Consider the following 23,943-nt stretch of genomic DNA (forward strand, 5'->3'; position numbering starts at 1 on the left):
AATGTGATGGCAAATAAGAACCATTCGGCCCATCTAGTCTGCCCAATTTTCTAAATACTTTCATTAGTCCCTGGCCTTATCTTATAAATAAGATACCCTTATGCCTATCCCATGCATGCTTAAACTCATTCACCGTGTTAACCTCTACCACTTCAGCTGGAATGCTATTCCATGCATCCACTAAGCTCTCAGTAAAGTAATACTTCCTGATTAGTGATGTCCCGAACGGTTCGCTGGCGAATAGTTCCTGGCGAACATCGCATGTTCGCGTTCGCCACGGACGGCGAACATATGCGATGTTCGGTCCGCCCCCTATTCGTCATCATTGAGTAAACTTTGACCCTGTACCTCACAGTCAGCAGACACATTCCAGCCAATCAGCAGCAGACCCTCCCACCTCCTAGACAGCATACAATTTAGATTAATTCTGAAGCTGCATTCTTTTTTCTTTTTTATTATTTTTTTGTTTATTATACATTATCCTCCATAGCCAGTAACCTGTGTTTATTATACATTATCCCTCATAGCCAGTAACCTGTGTTTATTATACATTATCCTCCCATAGCCAGTAGCCTGTGTTTATTATAAATTATCCTCCCATAGCCAGTTGCCTGTGTTTATTATACATTAGCCTCCCATAGTCAGTAACCTGTGTTTATTATACATTATCCTCCCATAGCCAGTAACCTGTGTTTATTATACATTATACCCCCCATAGCCAGTAACCTGTGTTTGTTATACATTATCCCCCCACAACCAGTAACCTGTGTTTATTATACATTATCCCCCCATAGCCAGTAACCTGTGTTTATTATACATTATCCCTCCCATAGCCAGTAACCTGTGTTTATTATACATTATCCCCCCCATAGCCAGTAACCTGTGTTTATTATACATTATCCCCCCATAGCCAGTAACCTGTGTTTATTATACATTATCTAGTGTAACAGTAGTGTACATTTAAAAAAAAAAAATACAGGGGGCTTGTTGTCACCTTTCGGGGACCCTTGGTGTTGTACGTGGCTGGGTGGAGGAAGAGACCTTCAATGACATCAGTGAGAACAAGGAATGGGACATGGCTAGCTTGGTATCCAACCTTGTGCAAATGGGGGGTTTGCGGTTGTGCAAATGGGCTGTTTGTGGTGCGTTAAATGGGGAGTTTGGTCTGTCACTGTGAAGCGGGCGTAACCCTTACACTACCTGATCGATACAACATCATACCTGATGTTTTAAAGCACGTTATTCCAAACAATTTAGAAATGTTAGGTGATTTATGCCCTTTATGGATTAAAACCAGACTCTGCATCAACTATGTAATTTTCCATGGGAGTTTTGCCATGGATCCCCCTCCGGCATGCCACAGTCCAGGTGTTAGTCCCCATGAAACAACTTTTCCATCACTATTGTGGCCAGAAAGAGTCCCTGTGGGTTTTAAAATTTGCCTGCCTATTGAAGTCTATGGCGGTTCGCCCGTTCGCGAACATTTGCGGAAGTTCATGTTCGCGACATCACTATTCCTGATATTATTTTTAAACCTTTGCCCCTCTAATTTAAGACTATGTCCTCTTGTTGTGGTAGTTTTTCTTCTTTTAAATATAGTTTACTTGGGATTCAGCCACTATGTGGTAGATACACTCCAACCACCACAACAACCTTGCATAGGTAATTGAACAAGAAGGTCCCTTGTCACTGTCAAGAAAAAAACATGACAAGCACTTTCAGGAAGCCCAGGAAGCTGGACAAAAAGCATCAGTGTCAATGTCACTCATTATACCTGGAGCCAGCATGTGAGGTGACACAAATGTACCAGCACAGCATAGAAAGACAGTTCAACATGTGTAGATGCTGTGAAAAAGGGACTACTTTGACAGACAAAAGGCTGAGGAGTGTCTTTCTTGTGTTTAGAATTACTGCTTTTTTAAGGTTATTCTTGTGTTTTGTTTGCAAAGTAACATGAAAAGCGAGCAGTTGCTGAAATACTGGAGACCAACTGTAAGGTGAAACAGTTTAGCTCGAACAGTTTGAACTGCTCAATGTGGGTCAGAACTGAAGATCAAAATGTGAGTTGTGCATTTCAAATGAAAGTCACACAGGCACAGGGTGAGAAGCAGTTTAGATCATGATAGATTCCAGCATTTTTGCACTTCAACTTCTATAATTCTCATCTCAGCCACGCAAAAATGAGAAATGCAGAAGTTTCATTTTAAGTTGCCAGTCTGTCTGTCCATCTAATTGGTGTTACAACTCGAAACATTTTATATCTGCATTGAATTTCCCTGTGGCCTCTGGCCATGTCACAAGTACCATAGTTATCTCTTTACCTACCTTATATCAACATGAAACTAATTAGCCTTTGCTTCTGCAGGTAAAAATTATTGCTACTGCAATTATTAGTGAAATTGTTGTTTCACCCAGCTACTGAACTGTGAACTCATTTTAGTTGCTAAAAATTATATACGTAGACGGTGAATAGCAGGAATATATAGGTCATAACTATAATAATAATAATAATAAGCATTACTATCATCCTTTATATCTAAGGAACTAAAACAGTCTACTGTAATTTGTATAAAACCAAAAGTCATTACTGAAAAAAAAAAATTAAAGCTGAATTGAAGGAACACTATAGTCACCTAAACAACTTTAGCTTAATGAAGCAGTTTTAGTATATAGATCATGCCTCTCAGATTTCACTGCTTAATTCACTGCCATTTAGGAGTTAAATCACTTTGTTTTTGTTTATGCAGCCCTTGCCACACCTCCCCTGACTGATTAACAGCCTGCATGAAAAAAAAAAAAAAACTGGTTTCACTTTTAATCAGATGTAATTTACCTCAAACAATTTTATCTCTTGCTCTGTAAATTGAACTTTAATCACATTCAGGGGGCTCTTGCAGGGTCTAGCAAGTTATTAATATAGCTGGGGATAAGAAAATCTAAATTCAACTGAATTTATTATAAATAAAGAAAGGATAAACTTTAGATGACTCTTTACAGGAAGTGTTTAGGAAGGTGTTTAGGAAGGGAGGTGTGACTAGGGTTCATAAACAAAGTGATTTAACTCCTAAATGGTAGAGAATTGAGCAGTGAGGCTGCAGGGGCATGTTCTATACACCAAAATTGTTTCATTAAGCTAAAGTTGTTTTGTGGCTATAGTGTCCCTTTAACGAATGTTTGATTTACTTTTCCTTTCTAATTATTAATATATTTTTAACTTTCCCTTACAACTTTTCCCTGCTTATAAAGTGCAAACTCGGTCCGCTTATGTAGCAGTAGACACAATTTATTATAAACACCATTAATTACAGTTTGGAGAAAAACTCACTTTGCATGCTTAAATAGAATTATAATCTTGATATTTTTGTTTTGTTAGAAGGGAAAAAAAAAAAATATATTTCCAGTATATAAGTACATCATTCAACAGTGTCTGCTCTGCAATTTTGCTGATATATTAATATAGCAAAAAGAACTGGTCCGACAGCACATGCAACTAAAGCATTGCAGAGGCTACTTCAAAGGAAGGGAGGGCCAGTATGCTTGGACGCCGAGGATCCAAGGTTCTGATAAAGCATTGGCACTAAAGACACTAATGAAGACAGATGACATAACCATTAAATCGGCAGACAAAGGAGGGGGAGTGGTGATTTTGAATACTACCGATTATGAAGAGGAGAATCGGAGATTGCTGAATGATGCATCTACATATGAATTATTAAAAGAAGATCCCACCCTCACTTTCACAGAGAATCTGAAGACATTATTGGAATACGGTAAGGAAAGGGGGATTCTCAATGAAAGAGAATTCAGGTATCTAAATGTGAAATTTCCTAAGATACCGGTCTTTTATCATCTACCCAAGATCCACAAGAGCGTACAAAACCCCCCCGGACGTCCCATTATATCTGGTATAGGATCTCTAACAGCAAACCTATCAGAATATGTAGATCAATACTTGCAGAAAATGGTTTTATGTCTTAAATCATATCTCAGGGATTCCACGCAAATTCTTAATGTTTTATCAGATTTTATTTGGGAAGAAGACATGTTTTTAGTAACTGCTGATGTCACCTCGCTATATACAGTTATAAAACACCTTCAGGGATGTGAGGCAGCACAATACTCACTGGCTGTATACTCAGAACTGCAAAATGACCAGATAGATTTTTTAATACAATGTATTGCTTTTATCTTGACACATAACTATTTCTGGTCAGATGGACAATTTTATCTACAGTTGGAAGGTACTGCCATGGGGACACGTTTTGCGCCAAGCTACGCCAATCTATTTATGGGCAAGTGGAAGGATGAATTTATTTGGGACCACTGCCCGTTCTGCGCAAAACTGTCCCTGTGGCGAAGATACATCGATGATTGCTTTTTTATCTGTAAGGGAGACCTGGAATCATTAGAAAGTTTTATGTCTTATCTTAATCACAATCCGTATAATCTTTTATTCACCTTTTCGTATTCAAAAGAAAAAGTTGAGTTCTTGGATTTAAGTATCTACATTGAGGAAGGAAGGAAAACTACATACAAAAACTTTTAAAAAGAATGTAGACTGCAACAGTTTTATACCGTACCACAGTCATCATAAACCAACATGGCTCAAAAACATTCCTCAGAGCCAGTTTAGAAGAATTAAAAGAAATTGTTCGCAGCCGGAAGTATGCAATGTACAAATGAAAGAAATGAAACAAAGGTTTCTAACTAAAGGTTATCCGACTCCACTTTTGGACAAAGCCCTCACAAAGATGCAAAATATCACAAGAGAGGAGACCTTACAGAAAAAGGTAAACATTCAAAGAAAACAAGATCAAGCACCAGCATTTATTACACAGTTCAACAATCAAGCATCTACGGTACAAGAAATTTTGAGAAGGCACTGGGATATCCTGAAAAGTGATCCCAGTTTGTCCGATATTATATCAGACAATCCCCAGATTATCTATACAAAAGCACCCAACTTGAAATTAATGCTGGCACCAACACTAAAATCCACGGCACATAAGCGTAAAGAAATTCAAAATAAAGGTTTTTCAAGATGTAATAAATGCCAAGGGTGTAAAAATAACCCCCAACAAGAGAAAATGAGAACGACTTTCACTTCAGCAATTGATGGAGTTTAAAGTGATGTCAAACATGGATTGTGACACCACTGGAGTAATTTATCTAATTACATGTCCATGTCTTAAGCAATATGTCGGGAGGACAAAAAGGAAACTTAAAACACGAATTTCAGAACATATCCGGAATGTGAAAAAAGGTTTGTTCACACATAATCTATCCAGACACTTCAAAGAAGCTCATGGTGGAAATCCAGCAGGTTTCAGTTTTATGCCTATCGAGAAGGTAGAGACCAATTGGAGGGGAGGTGATCTGGAAAAAAGTCTAGACCAAAAAGAAGCTAAATGGATCTTTACTCTGAACTCCCTAGTACCCAACGGTCTTAATGTTGACTTCGAGCTTAATGCTTTTTTATAAAAAAAAAAAAATTTATATAAAAAAAAAAATAAAAAAAAATAAAAAATTTAAAAAAAAATCAAAAAAAATTAAAACATTTTTTTTTCATGTTATTCTATAATCTGATTATTTATATCTGATCATTTATATCACTATTTCTATTTTTCTATTTTTCTTTTTCTTTTCTTTTTTTCTTTTAGATGACTATTTCCTTTCATCCTGCTCTTCTATTTAGTTTTATCCAATTTTAGGTATATTTGCTATTTTAATATATCCTGTTTTTAGCTCTAACTCTAGTCTTGGTAGATTTGTTCCCATTTTAGAGGGTTTTGATAACACTTTATTCTCCCTTTAGCATGTATGGCTCTCTTCCCATGGAGAGTATCCCATAATAATCCATTAAGTGTCTATTATCTATTCTATTTCATCTCATTTTTCTATTTCTATCTCTATATTTATTATTTTTTTATTTATTTTTATTCTTATTTTTATTTCTATTTTTATTTTGAATGACCTTATGTGTGCCGAGTATATTCTTTGAGTTGAGGGTGCCGGTTGGTCATTCAGTTATTACATTGTTGCTAATGTGATGGTCTCAGTCTAATGAGTTTAATAGCTCTAATCAGTACCTCCTAAGTGTGTGTATTTCTTAACCAGCCAATTTTCTCCCGATATTTGTCCTTTTAATATGGTCTTTGTAATATGGTCTTTCTAATATGGTCTTTTTAATATGGTCTTTTTAATATGGTCTGTCTAAATTAATATTATCATAATATGTATGTTATATTCCATTTATTAAGTTTGATGTTCCCCAAAAGGTATGCTTAATTATTATTATTATAATATGAATGTTATTTTCATTCTGTTGAATTAGAGAAGAAGTGAAGATAAGTATTAAGTTCCGATCTAGGTCCTTTTGATGTTATTCTCCTGAGCCACAGGGATGTGTTACATTGCATTATTATATTTATATGTGATTTGCACTTAGTGATAAAATGACATATATCGCATCCCTGCACTGTTTATGGCTTATTATAAGCTGATCATGTATTTTTGATTTCTATTCTTATTTATTTATGCCTACTACTTTTTATTTTTATTTTATTTTATATCATATTTAAATTTAAATTTCTTTATTTCTTTATTTCATCTATGTATGTTTTTTTTTTGTTTTTTTTTCCGCATTTGATTGAAATGTCTTATTTGCAAATTGCTATTTCTTTATTTCATCTATGTATGTTTTTTTCCGCATTTGATTGAAATGTCTTATTTGCAAATTGCTAATTACTGACTTGTAGGTTTATAGATATATATACTGGTATTAAGCAAGGTACTGATATGCCTCTGATGAAATTGGGCAATACCCTTTGAAACGCGTAAGGCTACAATCCACATTGGAAAGTTTTGAGAACTAAGGCCTGTTTGGAGAAAGCATCTGTTGGCTATCTACTGTTTCTGCCTGACATCACCGAGATGGCTCACCTATCGATGTGAGGTCGGAGGTGGACTAACCAAGACTGCGGACGCCGTCCTCACCGGTTGCTGCAACATCCACTTGGTAGAAGACGAACATCATCCACAGCCATCCAGCATCATCGGTCAGGTTATTTAGCCAATTTTGCTTTCTTCTTTTTTGGAGCAGTTCTATAATATTTTATTCACCTATATTTAGATGATTTACCTTTTTATTAATTAAATAAAATAACACTCTATTTTTCACCTACAAGTTTTTATCTTTTATTGGCATCACACGGATTATACACGGATCCTGTCACGACTTTAACACAGTATATTTTTTATCTTTGATCGCTACAGCCACAATTATCACTCTCAGGCTGTCAGCCCAGATTTTTTTCGGTGAGAGACTAAGCATTTTGGCTGTTAGTCAGCAATACTAATTAGCCCTTATTTTATTTCCATTTACATTTTTATGTTTTGGTTTATTTACTGACATTTTGGATCTATTTTTTCGAATTATCACTAATTTTCTACTTTTGCACTTGATCTTTCTTGTATTGAAAGTATATAAATTCATAAATACCCCAGTTGATCTTGCTATTTCATCCAGCAGATCAAAGGTGGTTTATGATACACACTCTAAAAGACTGGTATATATTATTCATCCAATTTGGGACTTATATATTTATACTTGGACTATTTGCTGCTATGAAACATAATGCTGTGATTTTATACTGAGTATAACTTTGTCTGCCTGAGTACACACATTTGCATTTTAAGAATTTCCTCATTTTTAGAAATTTGAATTTTATTGTGTAACTATAAGGCATTCTCTTCTTTTTATTGTAAAAGCTCCTGGATAAATCCTGGATACATCATTCAACAGTGTCTGCTCTGCAATTTTGCTGATATATTAATATAGCAAAAAGAACTGGTCCGACAGCACATGCAACTAAAGCATTGCAGAGGCTACTTCAAAGGAAGGGAGGGCCAGTATGCTTGGACGCCGAGGATCCAAGGTTCTGATAAAGCATTTCATTCTATTCCATGATACCAAGGTTCTGGGCCATAGTTTTACATTGCATTGATAAACAACATTTACTACATAATATGCTGAAGGAGGCCAGTCTCCATCATAATTGAGTCACAGTGCATACGTTATAAATCAGTTTAAGGGAAGATAGAGCAGCTGAACTATTTTCAATGAACACAAGAAGGTCAGTGTACGAAGGTTAGTGATTATTAGTGGTTCTAATACTTTCAAGAACTCATAGAATCTCGATTTAGGGACAAAAACATTACTTGTTTACAGATGACCTAATCTAACCAAAGACTCTTGGCAAAGAATCAAAGAGTCCATGTAGATGTGTTGATTGGATCCAAATAATAATAAGTATAAATAAGGTCAGTTTAGTAGTTTTCTGTTCATTGCTTCACACTTCATTTGAGATACCCTACAGCTTGGAAAGGGCAGAAATAGGGTAGAGGCTGAACAAGATAAAGAGATAACCAGAGAAGGATTAAGATCCCATGGGGCCCTAGGCCGGTTACCAGTTTGGGGGCCCTCTTCATTCCTTGCATAGGAAAGGTTAAAGGAACACTATAGTCACCTAAATTACTTTAGCTAAATAAAGCAGTTTTAATGTATAGATAATTCCCCTGCAATTGCACTGCTCAATTCACTGTCATTTAGGAGTTAAATCACTTTGTTTCTGTTTATGCAGCCCTAGCCACACCTCCCCTGGCTATGATTGACAGAGCCTGCATGAAAGAAAAACTGGTTTCACTTTCAAACAGATGTAATTTACCTTAAATAATTGTATCTCAATCTCTAAATTGAACTTTAATCACATACAGGAGGCTCTTGCATGGTCTAGCAAGCTATTAACATAGCAGGGGATAAGAAAATCTTAATTAAACAGAACTTGCAATAAAGAAAGCCTAAATAGGGCTCTCTTTACAGGAAGTGTTTATGGAAGGCTGTGCAAGTCACATGCAGGGAGGTGTGACTAGGGTTCATAAACAAAGGGATTTAACTCCTAAATGGCAGAGGATTGAACAGTGAGGCTGCAGGGGCATGTTCTATACACCAAAACTGCTTCATTAAGCTAAAGTTGTTCAGGTGACTATAGTGTCCCTTTATTAGGGACAATCAATCATGGTTCCTGGGCCCCTTTCTAGATAGTTCATTTAAATGCACATGCACTATTTAGGCAGGATATAAAAACAGAAAGGGGAGTGGTTTACATGTTAAAAACTGAATTAAAATCAAGTGTTATGGGAATGGTATGTGATGATACAGCAGAGAAAGTGGGATGCTTATCAGTAGAAATGTTCATGAAAGATAACAGAAGATTTTCAATAACTGAAGAAATGTATAGCAATATATGATATACATTATGCACTTTCGCCATTGAACATGATCCTGCATGGCCTTACTAAGCTGTGCAGGAGAAGACTGGAAGCAAAGTCTGTGGCTGATTGTACCCGGAAAGACCCAGGTTTGAGTAAAATGGCTTGACTGTGGCACTCTTGGCACCATAACCAATACAACGTGCTTGAAAACTTGGAGACTACTTCTAATCCTTTTATGGGAAGCTACCTCTTACCTGATTAGATACTGATTAGCTTATGCACTCGAAGATAAATGTTCTATACACAACTGAAAATTGGCATCTATAAATTGGCAATACATGAATTGTGAATACATATTCATCAATCTCTTTATAAACTTCATAAACTGAAAATATATTTTAACTAAAAAATTTCCATTTAAACCCTGCTTAGAGAATATAAATTAGAAATTTCTTAATTTACAGTAACCGTTATATATGCACAAACAATCTGACTTTCTTAGATGGATGAATGATCGAGTTACCATGATTTTTTCAAGAGTAATGACTAAGAGATGGCCAAGATAATTAGCCAGCAGGCATGCAATGCTGATCTAATGTCATCATTAAAAACTGATGAGGTCTGCTGTATTATGTTGACCTTATGACATGAACTGCAAATGCAAATGCTCATTATAGATATTAAATAATAGAAATCAAATGTACACAAAATGCACTGTTAGGTCTATATAATATAACTTTAGTTGGAAATAACAACTATTGGACATGTGCATTCTTTTCGAACGAAAGCGTTTTCAGACGAAATTCCTGTGGTTTTCGTATTCGTCAGCAGAAACGTAAATGAAAGAGCAACATACCATAATGGAAACGAAAGGAAAGTGGAAATGCCGAATGATTACCTTTTCGTTTCCATTAGCGTGCGCAAAAAAAAAAAAGGCAAGGAGGGAGCCGGCATCTCTACCAGCTCCCTCCTTGTAAAAAAAATTATTACTCCCCCCCCCCATATTAATAAATGGGAGGTTTAATCCTCCTGAATGCCCCTACTCGCGGCATTGCCGCGAGTAGGGGCATGTCGACTAAACAGCGAGCTGCTCACTGTCATTACACACTAATTATAAATCAATATGGGGGTCACTCTGACCCTCATATTGATAACAGGGAGATTAAATCCTCCCTATTGACCCTACTTGCGGCATTGCCCTCCCCAATGTCCCTACTCGCGGAATGCTGTGAGTAGGGGCATATCGCCTAAATTTTAATTTTAAAACACTAGGGACTGGGCGGCTATTGCTGCCCAGTCGCTAGTTAAATAAGGGGGGACCTGACACAGGTCCCCCCTTCCCCCATGGTGTAGGGAACCTTTTCCCTACAGTGCCAGATATCTGTTGGAGATGTGGACAACCCAAGGGTACAACAGCTCATATTTGGTGGCTATGCCCAGTCATCCAAGCCTATTGGCGGAGACTGGTCTGTCTGATCACATCTTTAACAGGTTTTCGTATACCTCACACACGCGGAACGCTACATATCCTATTACATACTAACCCAATTCCTAAACAACACCTTTTGCCACTCAAACATGTTATTTTATCCTATAACTTATAATAGTACTGAATTGTATTACCTGCCAAACTTCAGCTATTAAACATGAAATAAATAATATATATATATATATATATATAAAAAAGAAATATATTATATATATATATATATATATATATATATATATATATATATATATATATGTAAAATGAAAACCGAATTACAATTTGTAAGCATTATACAGTAGTTAAATGGAGGAGATTTTTCCATCGTGAATATGTTGCCTTAAAATGTGATGCGTTTTGAATTCACTGAAATTCACTGTTTAAAATGTTTTTCGTCTTACCTATATTTTGTCTGCAGTCTTGGTTATTGCATTTTTGAGTTTCTTGTGGCTTCAGCTCAATTTCTTCACAAAGTGTGTCATTCAATGTGCTGTTATTATCAACATTGAAACACTCAATCTTCCTCCTCTGTACACCGTCTCCACAAGAAGCAGAGCACTGAAATATTAGAAGCATTAAAATTCTTGTCATTTTTATATTTTAGTGTACTATGGCAGTTCTACCTCATAAACAGAAGACAAGAAAACAGTTTATTTACAGATACTGTAAAATGTTTAAAGTTCTATCTTCGTAAGTGCTTCTCCAAAGTAAGTGTATATTTAGTGCCATGTTATTCTTGGGGTTTCCAGGACTACATTTGCGGTGCTTTCAGGAATGAAGAGCTGCTCCCGAAACTTTTTTCCAGTGAACACATTCAATAATGCCTAATTTTTTTTCCAAGTTGGCCGGTGTGGCCTAAAATTAGAAATTTGCGGTAAATTCACACTTTAGTGGATAACTCTGCATGGACTGGCATGTTACATATTGGAGAAGGATTTGCTGGCATCTTTTAATATCTTCTAAACATCTACCATGTACCTGCCAAGGTATTTAAACTTTAAATTAAAGGGTTACTCAAGCACTTTTTAAACAGAAATGTTTTTTGTGTTTTTTATATTTTATTTCATTTACAATGCCCTAATGGGAGTTGGTTATTCGCCTACTCCTCCAAACCCTGTAAAAGATAAAATTTACTACCTCAGCCTTTGTCTCCATGGTCCAATCAAATGCTTGTAATAGAGAAGCATTAGATTGGAATGTTCACCTGGCTCAGAGTGGATGCGCGGGCACTGAGCAGGGAAGGGGAAAGGGAAAGAAGAGGAGATAAGGAGTTGAAGTAGACAGAGGCAGGGACGTGAAACAATAAAATGGAGCACTTTGGGAAGCAGAGAGAGCTTAATTTAAGAAAAGATTGAAGATCAAGTCTTTCCCTTTCAGGCACTCTGCTATGTCGATGACATTGTAGTCTATTATTCAGGTTTGGCATGGCAGAAGGATCTTCTACCAGGTAGCTCTGGTTACCTTTAAATACATAAAACATGCATGGCTCTCCCCATGTGCTATATGGTACTCTGATGCAAAGAAATAGATACATCACATGCATGCATGCATGAGACTAGAAGAATATAAATGCCTGTAGATTTAAGCAAAGGAGTCATGTAAAATCTGCTTTGCGAAGTTCAAGTGATTCCCAAATAGGTTCAGACAGCAGGCAGTGAGTGGGATGTTGACAGGAATAGTAAGAGTTAGCATACCAACAAATAAATTACAGCTGTGGTGCCTATTATGGTATTAGAGAAGGGATTGGTACTTATGAAGATATTTTGTTTGGATAGGATCCATGAACTTTCAAAGATAACCCAAAAGATATAACTTAAACGGTGAACCTAAAATAATAGATTCACCTAAACTAAATGAAAGGACATGAATATTGTGTTATACTCAAATTTAGAACTATTTTTGGAACAATTGTGCTTTGTTCATAATTGCATTCTGACAGAAGCAACAGCATAAACCCTTTCATGCTGGGACACATGCAAATATGATCACCAGGGTATCCACCTATACCCCAGCATCATATGTATGTGAAAATTGCTGAATAAACCTACATATCGGGGTGAGATAATAGTTACCCCTATGCTCACCCTGTCACAAACACTCCCCACACGAAACCCCAATTGCACTAACCCTATCACAGTCACCCTGTTAACAGTAACCTTGTCACACTAACCCCACACTCACTTCTGCTCACTCACCCTGTCACACTAACCCCACACTAACTCCTGCTCACTCACCATGTTACACTCACCCCCTCCACACTCCAAAATCCAATTTAATAAAGAAGACTGAAGCATGCAAGACAAGAAAATAATAGAACCCGGAAGCCTGGGTTGTTTCAGGAATGGAGATACCCTAACAAGCAAACCAAAAGGAAACAGTAAAGTCTGCAAGCAGATAGAGGGTAAACAAGAGACAGGCCGAGGCTAGGCTAACAGAGATACAGAGAATCAATAGTCAAGTCAAGGTCAGGATAACAAAGAGCGAGAATAGTCAAAAAAGCCCAGGTCAAAAAAACAGTAAATCCAATGCATTATATATACGCACTCTCAGGTTCCAAGAAACACAATAGAGCAATGAATAAAGGACAACAAGGAAGTGTATATACCAGGTTGTTATTGGTTACAGAGGGATGTGATGTCACAAGTGTGTACACATCATCAAAAAGTGCCACATACACTGACAAATGGGAAACCGACTTGGGGGAAACCCTAGAGGACATTGACTGGCAGGACGTTTGGGAGGCCAACACCAAAACCTCCATCTGTGTTACAATGCAGGAACCACACCGGTCCAATTGTACCACATGAAAAAAAAACACCTACCGATCTTTGCTGGCGTAACTGCGGAGAAAAAGGGACATACACCCACATGTGGTGGCACTGCCCTACAAGTAAACCCTTTTGGACAGACATCCAAACACTGATATCCCAAATACTAAGCAGACCGGTAGACCTGAACCCTTTGACATTCCTGCTAGCCAAGCCCCTTGACAACCAGAACAACAATTGCCCAGACCAGAACAACAATTGCTCAACAAAATAGCACTGGCAGCAAGAAGGGCCCTGGCCCAATCCTGGCTACGACCCACCATCCCCCCCCCAAAGACTATGGTACTCAATAAAATTAGAGAATGTCACCTCATGGATAAATTGATGGCCCAAATAAGAGGCGCCACGAAAACATTCACTAAGACATGGAAACCATGGGAAAACTACATTGACAAACAATAAAACAGACAACTAAACAAAGGACACAATACTCAAAAGACGACCAAGACGGATACCCCCCCTGACCCCTCTACCGCTAGGTCGGGATAACCGGTATTCTGGCCTACAGTTCAACACACTACAGCCACCAAAACAAGATGGCAATTTAAGCGTACTGTTACAAAACTTTAACAAGGAACGGACATGGCTAGCTTGGTATCCAACCTTGTGCAAATGGGGAGTTTGCGGTTGTGCAAATGGACTGTTTGTGGTTGTTTGCGGTGCGTTAAACGGGGAGTTTGGTCTGTCACTGTGAACCGGGCGTAACCCTTACACTACCTGATCGATACAACATCATACAGTAGGTCCCCCCCCTCATTATTTTTATGGCCCCCAACCACCGCTCACGGGTGGGGCGGGCGGGAGGACAGTAGGTCCCCCATAGTGATTTATGGCCCCCACCCACCGCGCAGGGGTGGGGGCCGGGGGGGAGGACAGTAGGTCCCCCCCCTTATCCTTATTCCCCTGTATAACAATGTTTGGCATTTAGTGAATATTCCCCATTCTGCTCTGTGTCAGTGTGTATCAGGGTCTCTGAGGACAGGTGTCAACCCATATCTGCCAAGTGACCCTATGTAGGAGGAACAGTCCCTATTCTGCTCTGTGTCAGTGTGTATCAGGGTCCCTGAGGACAGGTGTCAATCCATATCTGCCAAGTGACCTTATGTAGGGAAACAGTCCCTATTCTGCTCTGTCAGTGTGTATCAGGGTCTCTGAGGGCAGGTGTCAATACATATCTGCCAAGTGACCCTATGTAGGGGGGGCAGTCCCTATTCTGCTCTGTGTCAGTATGTATCAGGGTCTCTGAGGACAGGTGTCAATACATATCTGCCAAGTGACCCTATGTAGGGGGAACAGTCCCTATTCTGCTCTGTGTCAGTGTGTATCAGGGATCCTTAGGATAGGTGTCAATCCATTTCTGCCAAGTGACCCTATGTAGGGGGAACAGTCCCTATTCTGCTCTGTGTCAGTGTGTATCAGGGACCCTGAGGACAGGTGTCAATCCATATCTGCGAAGTGACCCTATGTAGGGGGAACAGTCCCTATTCTGCTCTGTGTCAGTGTGTATCAGGGTCTCTGAGGACAGGTGTCCATCCATTTGGATTCAGACACAAAGATGAGGGAAAGCCAAAAGTCAAGGATACCAGATATCAGGGAAGTCAAAACAAAGCCAAAGTCAAATACCAGAAAATTAAGATCAGGAACGCACTCTCGGATAACCATAGGCATGAAACCACGACAGGGCACTGAGCAAGAGGAGAACTGAGCCTAAATACCCCTCCTGTGGATCCGATTGGCTGTAACCGGCCTTTGACCCCAAAGGCAATTATCAGGTTTCCATTTGCTTGATTGCTGCTCAGCACAAACCCTCCTGTGGATTTGATTGCTGCGCGGCACAACTTTTCCTGTCAGGACAGTAATGTTGCTCGGTACAGCTTTTCCTGTTAGGACAGTAATGTTGCTTGGCACAACGTTTCCTGTCAGGGGAGTAAATGTCATTAACCACATTTTTATGTGCGGATGAATACTTGACACTACCATCAATATCTGAGATTTAACTGTAAAGGAACATCCTGATTTCTTCAGACGTACCCCATGACTTATATGTACTATGAGTTGGCTAACTGTGCTTTACATCAAGCATATTAAATTAAATCCTTACGTCTGTCCAAGAGTGTGTTTTCCATCTGAGGCATGGCTTCTCATTGCAATTTATAGTAAACACTGGAATCTTCTTTAAATCACATCGGTCATCTATCGGGCAAATCACTCGTCTTTGCCGAATGCCACTCCCACATGTCTTAGAACACTGGTAAAGTATTAGATGGAAAAAAAAACTGTTATTATAGACATCACATATTTGAGTATCCATCTGTTTTATTGTAGAAACCTATTACAAAAAAATAAATGTGTGAAAATAACCTTCAAGAAATTTGTCCTGGCATTGCATTTTCTTTTTAACTAAAGTATCTGTACTGATACGAGGAAGTAGTTAATTCTGGTTACTATGGGGTCAGGCCCTCATTTTTTTACATTTAACATTACATTGCAAATTTGGACTTTTTTTCTACATCCCAGGAAAGTGACCGTTCTAGCAGAAATGTAATAAAGTAATTTGCCTTTAAGCTATAGCAATCATGTCAGCTTGATGATGATGTTCCTATTAGTTTAGAACAATCAAGCTTTAAAAAATGAATACTCATCTATTTTCAGACTACACTTTTGACCTTATCATTATAATTCTCACTCTGCACTATATGAATGTTAAGATGCTTCAGTACATGAATAGAACAGTGATTGATAACCTATTCTTCAATTTTAAATTGACCTCATTAACCCATTTTTCAATTGCTATGTAACATTTAAACGCAAAATATAAGAATATTAATTTATGCAAGACAGCTTAATTAAGCCTTTCCATATTGCATTAGGTTGTGCACCTTTTTTTCCTATGCTATTTTTAATGGACCTAGTAGATACTATTTAAGGAGCACTAGATGTGTAGGTTAGTTGGCTGTGTGGCAGACTATAAACTTCTGATTAATCCTGTATTGCCCACTAAGGGCTAGGCGATGGCTCCAAAGGGAGGTACATGACATAACAGGCATTGCGACAGAAAATGCCTTCAAACTGTTGCATACATGTAATAGGAAATGAAAAATATTAAACACCCATTTGCGGGGGTTATAAAACAGCTAGAATGAAGCAAGTATCCAAGGAACACACTAGATAAATAGTTTATAATTTTTGATTTAAAGTAACGGCTGACAACAGATGTGGGGGTGAAAGTTAGATATTCCCTGTTAAAAGTATTAGAATTCCGAGCATCTACTTGCTCTACATCCTTCCATGGAAAAAACTCTTGTCTTTAAATATGAAAATCCTGGTTTGTGGAAAACACAGTTTCTTTTCAATAAACAAGGTCCCACAAGTTATGTGACTGCAGACTTTACATGTAATTATTATAATGTGAATCAATAGAGAAATGTTTCTGTATGCTCATTATACAAGGTGAGGGTTTATTGTTTTCCTTTGTAACACTTTTTCAGCAAAATTACTAAAGTAACATTCCAAGAGTTAAAAAAAAAAAAAAAAAAAGACAAAACAAAACAAAACACCAGTAAATAAAGTGATTGTATTGTAGATAAGAAAGAAATCCATTATGTCAACAACAAAAGAAAACGTGAATTTGTATAAACAGAAAAAAATAAAACATACTCCCACACAATCTGTTCGATATAGATCAGAGATAAATTCCACTAATAACTCCTATAATTTTGATTCAAATATTGATGATTATACGTGACACAATGAGCAACACCTTCATGACATGCCAAGTGAAAACTATTTTGAATATTTGAATACCAATCCAAAGTTACCTCCTTTTACGGAGGAATGTGTGTAACCAAGTGCTTAAAGAATAAGTGATTTACAGGCAGCTCTATAAACTTGTGTGGAAATATCCTCTTTTCCACTAAACAATCATATAAACTACAGTGCGGTATAAGTGACAAAGACCTACACCTATAAGTGAAATGCTCAAACACATATAAAGCTTACCAAACGTTATTTCGTTCAATAGTGCAGTATGAAGTACATGCCAAAAAAAATACAAAAAGGTACAATATAGTGCAGATGGTATTTAAAATAAGAATACAGGAATAATAATATCGTAGTGAACTGTGCACTCACATTTCAAGGAGCCTGTATATAGAAACACTGGCTCCGTACTGAGGCTTGTGTGCTTATTATGGTAGCACCACCCTTCCACTTCGGCTTGGAGTAGTTCTCATGAATAAAACATAAAGAGAGAACGAACCAATGTGTAGACTGTAGCAATAAAACACGGATGTAGGATAATAAATGTGGTGCTCACCTGGTCCTGAGTTTATGGGTCCCGGCTCTAAGGTGTATAGGTTTGGTGCCAATTTAAATAGGGATGGCACTGCCCATATGAAGATTCTTAGAGGCTCCAAAAAGGACTTGAGCAGGATCTTTAGTAGAATAACAAATTTATTGGTATATAATATAGTAATTAAAAAATAATAAATGTTAAAAAAAGTCCTTTAAAATGGCCAATACGCGTTTCATTTTCAATAGAGCTTCCTCAGTCAGCTGTAATGATGGTCCTCTGAATCTTCCATTTTAAATGTCCCTTAGGTCCAGGGCCGGCGCTACCATAAGGCGGCACAAGCGGCCGCCTTAGGGCGCACGGACCCGAGGGGCGCAAAAATGTCTGAGTGACCGGCGGGGGCACGGAGAACTCCGCTCCCGCCAATTTCTGCAGCAATCTGCCCAGGAAACGTGCAGCCAATGAGGAAAGGGGGCGGAACAACGAGGAGCGACCGCGGCGAATATCTTCCTAAGCTACAGGCTGCTGGGATATGTGACATCATATCCCGGCGGCCAACTGCTGTGGAGAGAGGAGGGAAGCTACAACAGTGCAGCGGGGCCTATAAGCAACTATAAGAAACAGTAAGTGTGTGTGTGTAATAGTTAGTGTGTGTGTGTAAGAGTTAGTGTGTGTGTAAGAGTTAGTGTGTGTGTGTGTAAGAGTTAGTGTGTGTGTGTGTGTGTGTGTGTGTAAGAGTTAGTATGTGTCTGTGTGTGTAAGAGTTAGTGTGTGTGTGTGTGTGTAAGAGTTAGTGTGTGTGTTAGAGCCAGTGTGTGTATATTAGAGCCAGTGTGTGCAAGTAAGAGTTAGTGTGTGTGTGTGTTTGTGTGTGTTAGAGCCAGTGTGTGTGTCTGTGTAAGAGTTAGTGTGTGTGTCTGTGTGTATAAGAGTTAGTATGTGTCTGTGTGTGTAAGAGTTAGTGTGTGTGTGAGACCGTGTGTTACAGCCAGTGAGTGTGTATTAGCAGTGTGTGTAAGAGACTGTTTGTGTGTGTCTGTTAGAGCCAGTGAGTGTGTATACGCAGTGTGTGTGTGTGTGTAAGCAGTATGTGTGTAATGGTCAGTGTGTGTGTGTGTGTGTGTGTGTCTGTTAGAGCCAGTGAGTGTGTATAAGCAGTGCAAGTGTGTAAGAGACTGTGTGTGTATACGCAGTGTGTGTGTGTGTGTGTGTGTGTGTAATGGTCAGTGTGTGTGTGTGTGTGTGTCTGTTAGAGCCAGTGAGTGTGTATTAGCAGTGCAAGTGTGTAAGAGACTGTGTGTGTGTATACGCAGTGTGTGTGTGTGTGAGTGTGTGTAATGGTCAGTGTGTGTGTGTGTGTGTCTGTTAGAGCCAGTGAGTGTGTATAAGCAGTGCAAGTGTGTAAGAGACTGTGTGTGTGTGTGTGTGTGTGTGAATATAAGCTGTGTGTGTGTGTGTAAGCAGTATGTGTGTAACAGTAAGTGTGTGTATGTGTATGTGTATAAACGAGTGAGTGTGTGATGCAAGGGGGTTACGAAAAGTGGGAAGAAGACACAAAACACATAAAAAAAATGCCAGACAGGGAATACAATATACAAAAAGGGAAAACAAGAGAAAAAGGTAGTAAAATGCACAAAAGGGGCAAAAAAATGGGTAAGAAGGGCAAAAGTGGGAATATTAGACAGACAGGTGAAGATAAATTTTGGGGGCAGCAAAATGTGTCTTCGCCTGTGTAGACAGAAGTCCTTGCACCGGCCCTGCTTAGGTCCTCCTCTTTAATGATCTTAATGCATGTCATCCAATCACAGTGATGTGTATATATTTCTTATTTGGGGAAATTTATGTGTACATCTTAAATTGGCCGGATTTTCGGCGCCTTCATTTACTATTATTTTCATTGGTGAACAGTGGTGGTTGGCGGAAGTGCTCGGGGTCTGCCGGGACGGTTGGCAGAAGTGACATCCAGGACCTCTGTGAGGGCAACTCAGCCGCCGCCTAGAGACTCCCAGAACCTCCAACCCTGCTACACGCCTCTCATGCGTGCGGGTCGGAGGGGGGAGACTGTGACATGTGGAGGGATGGTCCGCGAGCACATCAGTTTGTCCCGCCTATCGGGCATGTCGATGTGCCCGCAAGCTCCTCCCCCCTCCAGCACAACTCTGCAATAGACAGAATATGTGTATAAAAGAATAAGCAGAGAGTGGGGGAGAGAATATGTGGTGGAAGTAAATAATGTACAAAAGAGAGTAGAAAAGAGAGTATACAATAGTTATGATGGGTACATTATATACATGTGTCCAAAAGCTTAATTTGATGTTTATGGTAACCCATAATACTTAAAGTGCATAGAGTGTATTTAAAGTGATAGACTTACATTTAGTGTCAATATTAGATTGGTATATATAAAGATTGATATCCTTATGGATACCATATATACTCAAGTATAAGTCGAGTTTTTCAGCACATTTTTTGTGCTGAAAAACCCCAACTCGACTTATACTCGAGTCATTGTCTGCATTATGGCAATTTACAGACAGGGGGCTGTGGGGGCTGCAGGGAGCTCTTACTTAACTCTCCTGCAGCTCCTGTCAGCTCCCTTCTCCTCCGAGACGGTCCGATCAGCACCTCTGTCAGCTCCCAGTGTAAGTCTCGCGAGAGCCGCAGGGTCATAATGCGGCTCTCGCGAGACTTACACTGGGACTTGCAGAGGGAGCTGACTGGACCGGCGTGGAGGAGAAGGGAGCTGACAGGAGCTGCAGGAGAGGTAAGTAAACGCTCTGCCAGCCCCCTTCTACACAGTGCCCATCCACTGGACCACTAAAAAAATAATTAAAATATTAATATAAAATAATTAAAATATTAATAATATTAAAAAAAATAATGCAATTAAAAAAAATATATTAATAATATAACAAAAAACTTAATATTAAAATAATGATATAAAAAAATGCCCACCCCCCACCAAGGCTCTGCATCACACACACACACTGCATTCATACACACACTGCATTCATGCACACACACTGCATTCATACACACACACTGCACTCATACACACACACTGCACTCATACACACACTGCACTCATACACACACTGCACTCATACACACACTGCATTCATACACACACACTGCATTCATTATATACACACACTGTAAATAAATAATCAATTAATATAATTTTTTTAGGATCTAATTTTATTTAGAAATTTACCAGTAGCTGCTGCATTTCCCACCCTAGTCTTATACTCGAGTCAATAAGTTTTCCCAGTTTTTGGGGGTAAAATTAGGGGCCTTGACTTATATTCGGGTCGGCTTATACTCGAGGACATACAGTATTTCATGTATCCAATAGGATATTAAATCTATATTAATTAAATATGGACAAAACTATATCCTCAATAATCATTAAACCGCAAGGGATTGGACCACTAAGTGGGAGATTGTGTATATAAAATATATTATAAAATATATTTATTTAATGGGTTCCAAAAATGGAGTAAAAAGAGCATGAATTGTCTGAATAAAATTGACAGGTAGAGATGTCGCGAACATAACATTTTCCGTTCGCTAACAGCGAACACGAATTTCCGCAAATGTTCGCAAACGGGCGAACCGGGCCAACCGCCATAGACTTCGATGGGCAGGTAAATTTTAAAACCCACAAGGACTCTTTCTGGCCACAATAGTGATGGAAAAGTTGTTTCAAGGGGACTAACACCTGGACTGTGGCATGCCAGAGGGGGATCCATGGCAAAACTCCCATGGAAAATGACATAGTTGATGCAGAGTCTGGTTTTAATCCATATAGGGCATAAATCACCTAACATTCCTAAATTGTTTGGAATAACGTGCTTTAAAACATCAGGTATGATGTTGTATCGATCAGGTAGTGTAAGGGTTACGCCCGCTTCACAGTGACAGACCAAACTCCCCGTTTAACGCATCGCAAACACCGCAAACTGTTGTCAGAGGCAGACACACCAAAAAAATGCCACACTGCTGAGCTCTGCAATGACGGCATTCTGGTGGTGGCAACAGCATGCGTTAGTTGGCGTGCTGTCTGGCTGACCCCGGGTGCCGATGCATGCTGTCTGACTGTGCCACTAGCTCCTTGCGACGACCTCCCCCTGCTTCCAACTCGTCTCCTCCTCCTCTCTGTCTCCCCATCTGAACTTTCCCCCTGTTCTTCTTCTCTTCTAGTGGGCACCCACGTGACATCCACGGACGCATCGTCATCATCAACCGCTTCACTTGTATCTGACAACTCAGCAAAGGAAGCAGCAGCAGGTACAACATCATCATCATCATCACACCGTATGTCCATGTGTGTAATGCTGCCTGACTGAGACATATACCTGTTATCTACATCCTCTGGCAATAATGCTTGCGCATCACTCATTTCTTCCAACTGATGTGTAAATAACTCCTCTGACAGATCAAGTGAAGCGGCTGTGGTGCTAGTGTTGGTGGTGGCGGCAGGCGGGCGAGTGGTAACTTGAGAGGTGCCCGAAGCTAAGCTGGAGGAGGATGTTGCGTCAAGGTTCCGAACGGAAGCTGTAGAAGATTGGGTGTCCTGTGTTAGCCAGTCAACTATGTCCTCAGAACTTTTCGAGTTCAGGGTACGTGGCATTATTCTAGGGCCAAAGGGAATCACAGCACCACGACCACGACGGCCCCTGCCTGTCATTTTTTTTTGATTAGTGGTACTATGCATGCAAGCTACTGTGACACCAGATATAAGTGGCACTGTGCACTGACAGAAGTTGGCAGAGTAGACGCTGTAGGCCTGACACACATGCTTGCAGACAACTAACTATTACTATTAAAGTCAAAAATTTAAAAACATTTTTAAATGTACACTACTGTTACACCAGATATGAGTTGCACTGGTGTGACACTGTGCCCTGGCAGGCCCTGAAACGCACACGTGTGAAGGAAACTGACTGCTATTATATTACAGTAAAAAAAGTTTTTTTTTTTTTAAATGTAAGCTATTGTGACACCAGATATGAGTGGTGGCACTGGGCAAGTGGGCACAGTATATGCTGTGAGCCTGACACACACGCTGGCAGGCAGGCAGGCAGGCAGGCAACTGCAATTAGATTACACAGGGAAAAAAAAAAAACAGACTGATGTTCTAGCCCTAAAAAGGCCTTTTTGGGGTGCTGTCCTTACAGCAGAGATCAGATGAGTCCTTCAGGACTGTAGTGGACACTGAATACACTAGCCTAGCTATCGATTTCCCTATTAAATCAGCAGCAGCTACACTGTCCCTCCTCTCACTAAGAATGCAGCTTCCGGGGGGTGGGGCCTAGCTGTCATGGAGGAAAGATGCACTTCGTGTGAGCTCCCTCAATATCTCACTTGAAGCAGCTATCAACGAGCAAATTTCACCCCAGAAGGGGATGACCCAGCAATGTTGCTTCAACCTGACCGACCCGACATGCTTAATAGCAGACAGCAACTCGACAGAGTCTTACTTACCTCCGCGTGGCAAGTGTGGCCTGGTGCTCACCGGGCGGGAGAGGCGGACGATCTCCCGATCCTGGGATGCCCAGGAGCAGCTACTTCCCGGCAGGAGCTCTGTTACCCCCCCCCCCCCCGGACCAGTGGGGGTTATCCCGGTCCACCCCTGAGAGGCTGTCTGGAGCTAATGGACACACAGAGCACAGCCGCCCAGGCTGACATACTCATCTGCGACTCTCACAATATGGCGGCAGCCGCGTGTCCTCCTGGTACCAGCAAAGCATGGCAGGATATTGAGTCTAAGCTGGACAGACTCTTTAATCAATTTTGGAAGCAAATAACCACAGCCCCAACAAGCTCCACCACAGCTAAGCGAAGCAGTCCCCATTAAAATCCACCAACGCAAAAGGCGTCAAAGACGGGACCGGAGGCGCAAACAGAAATGCAGAGCCTGCCCCACGTCAAGCACTCGCCTCCACCTAAAGCCACCACAATCCCGCACCGGACGTGAAGCACCACTGGGACAGATCCGACCACCCGACAAAACAAGCTTCCACCTCCTCAAGCCGCGAACCCGGCACTCAGCCAGAGACTTG

The 23,943-nt window shown here is 39.8% G+C and overlaps 1 protein-coding gene across 1 annotated transcript in view; it reads right to left on the minus strand.

Moving 5' to 3' along the window:
- The window catches only part of ADAMTS12 (ADAM metallopeptidase with thrombospondin type 1 motif 12), a 544,067-nt gene that overhangs the window by 29,866 nt on the left and 490,258 nt on the right, over positions 1 to 23,943 (minus strand). Inside the window, exons 22-23 of the mRNA XM_063453964.1 lie at positions 15,689 to 15,835; positions 11,161 to 11,317 (exon numbers count right to left, since the gene is read on the minus strand). Of these exons, the coding sequence (XP_063310034.1) occupies positions 11,161 to 11,317; positions 15,689 to 15,835 (304 nt within the window). The remainder of the gene's footprint in view (positions 1 to 11,160; positions 11,318 to 15,688; positions 15,836 to 23,943) is intronic.

This window comes from Pelobates fuscus, chromosome 5 (assembly GCF_036172605.1).
Source record: "Pelobates fuscus isolate aPelFus1 chromosome 5, aPelFus1.pri, whole genome shotgun sequence".
NCBI classification, from domain to species: Eukaryota; Metazoa; Chordata; class Amphibia; order Anura; family Pelobatidae; genus Pelobates; species Pelobates fuscus.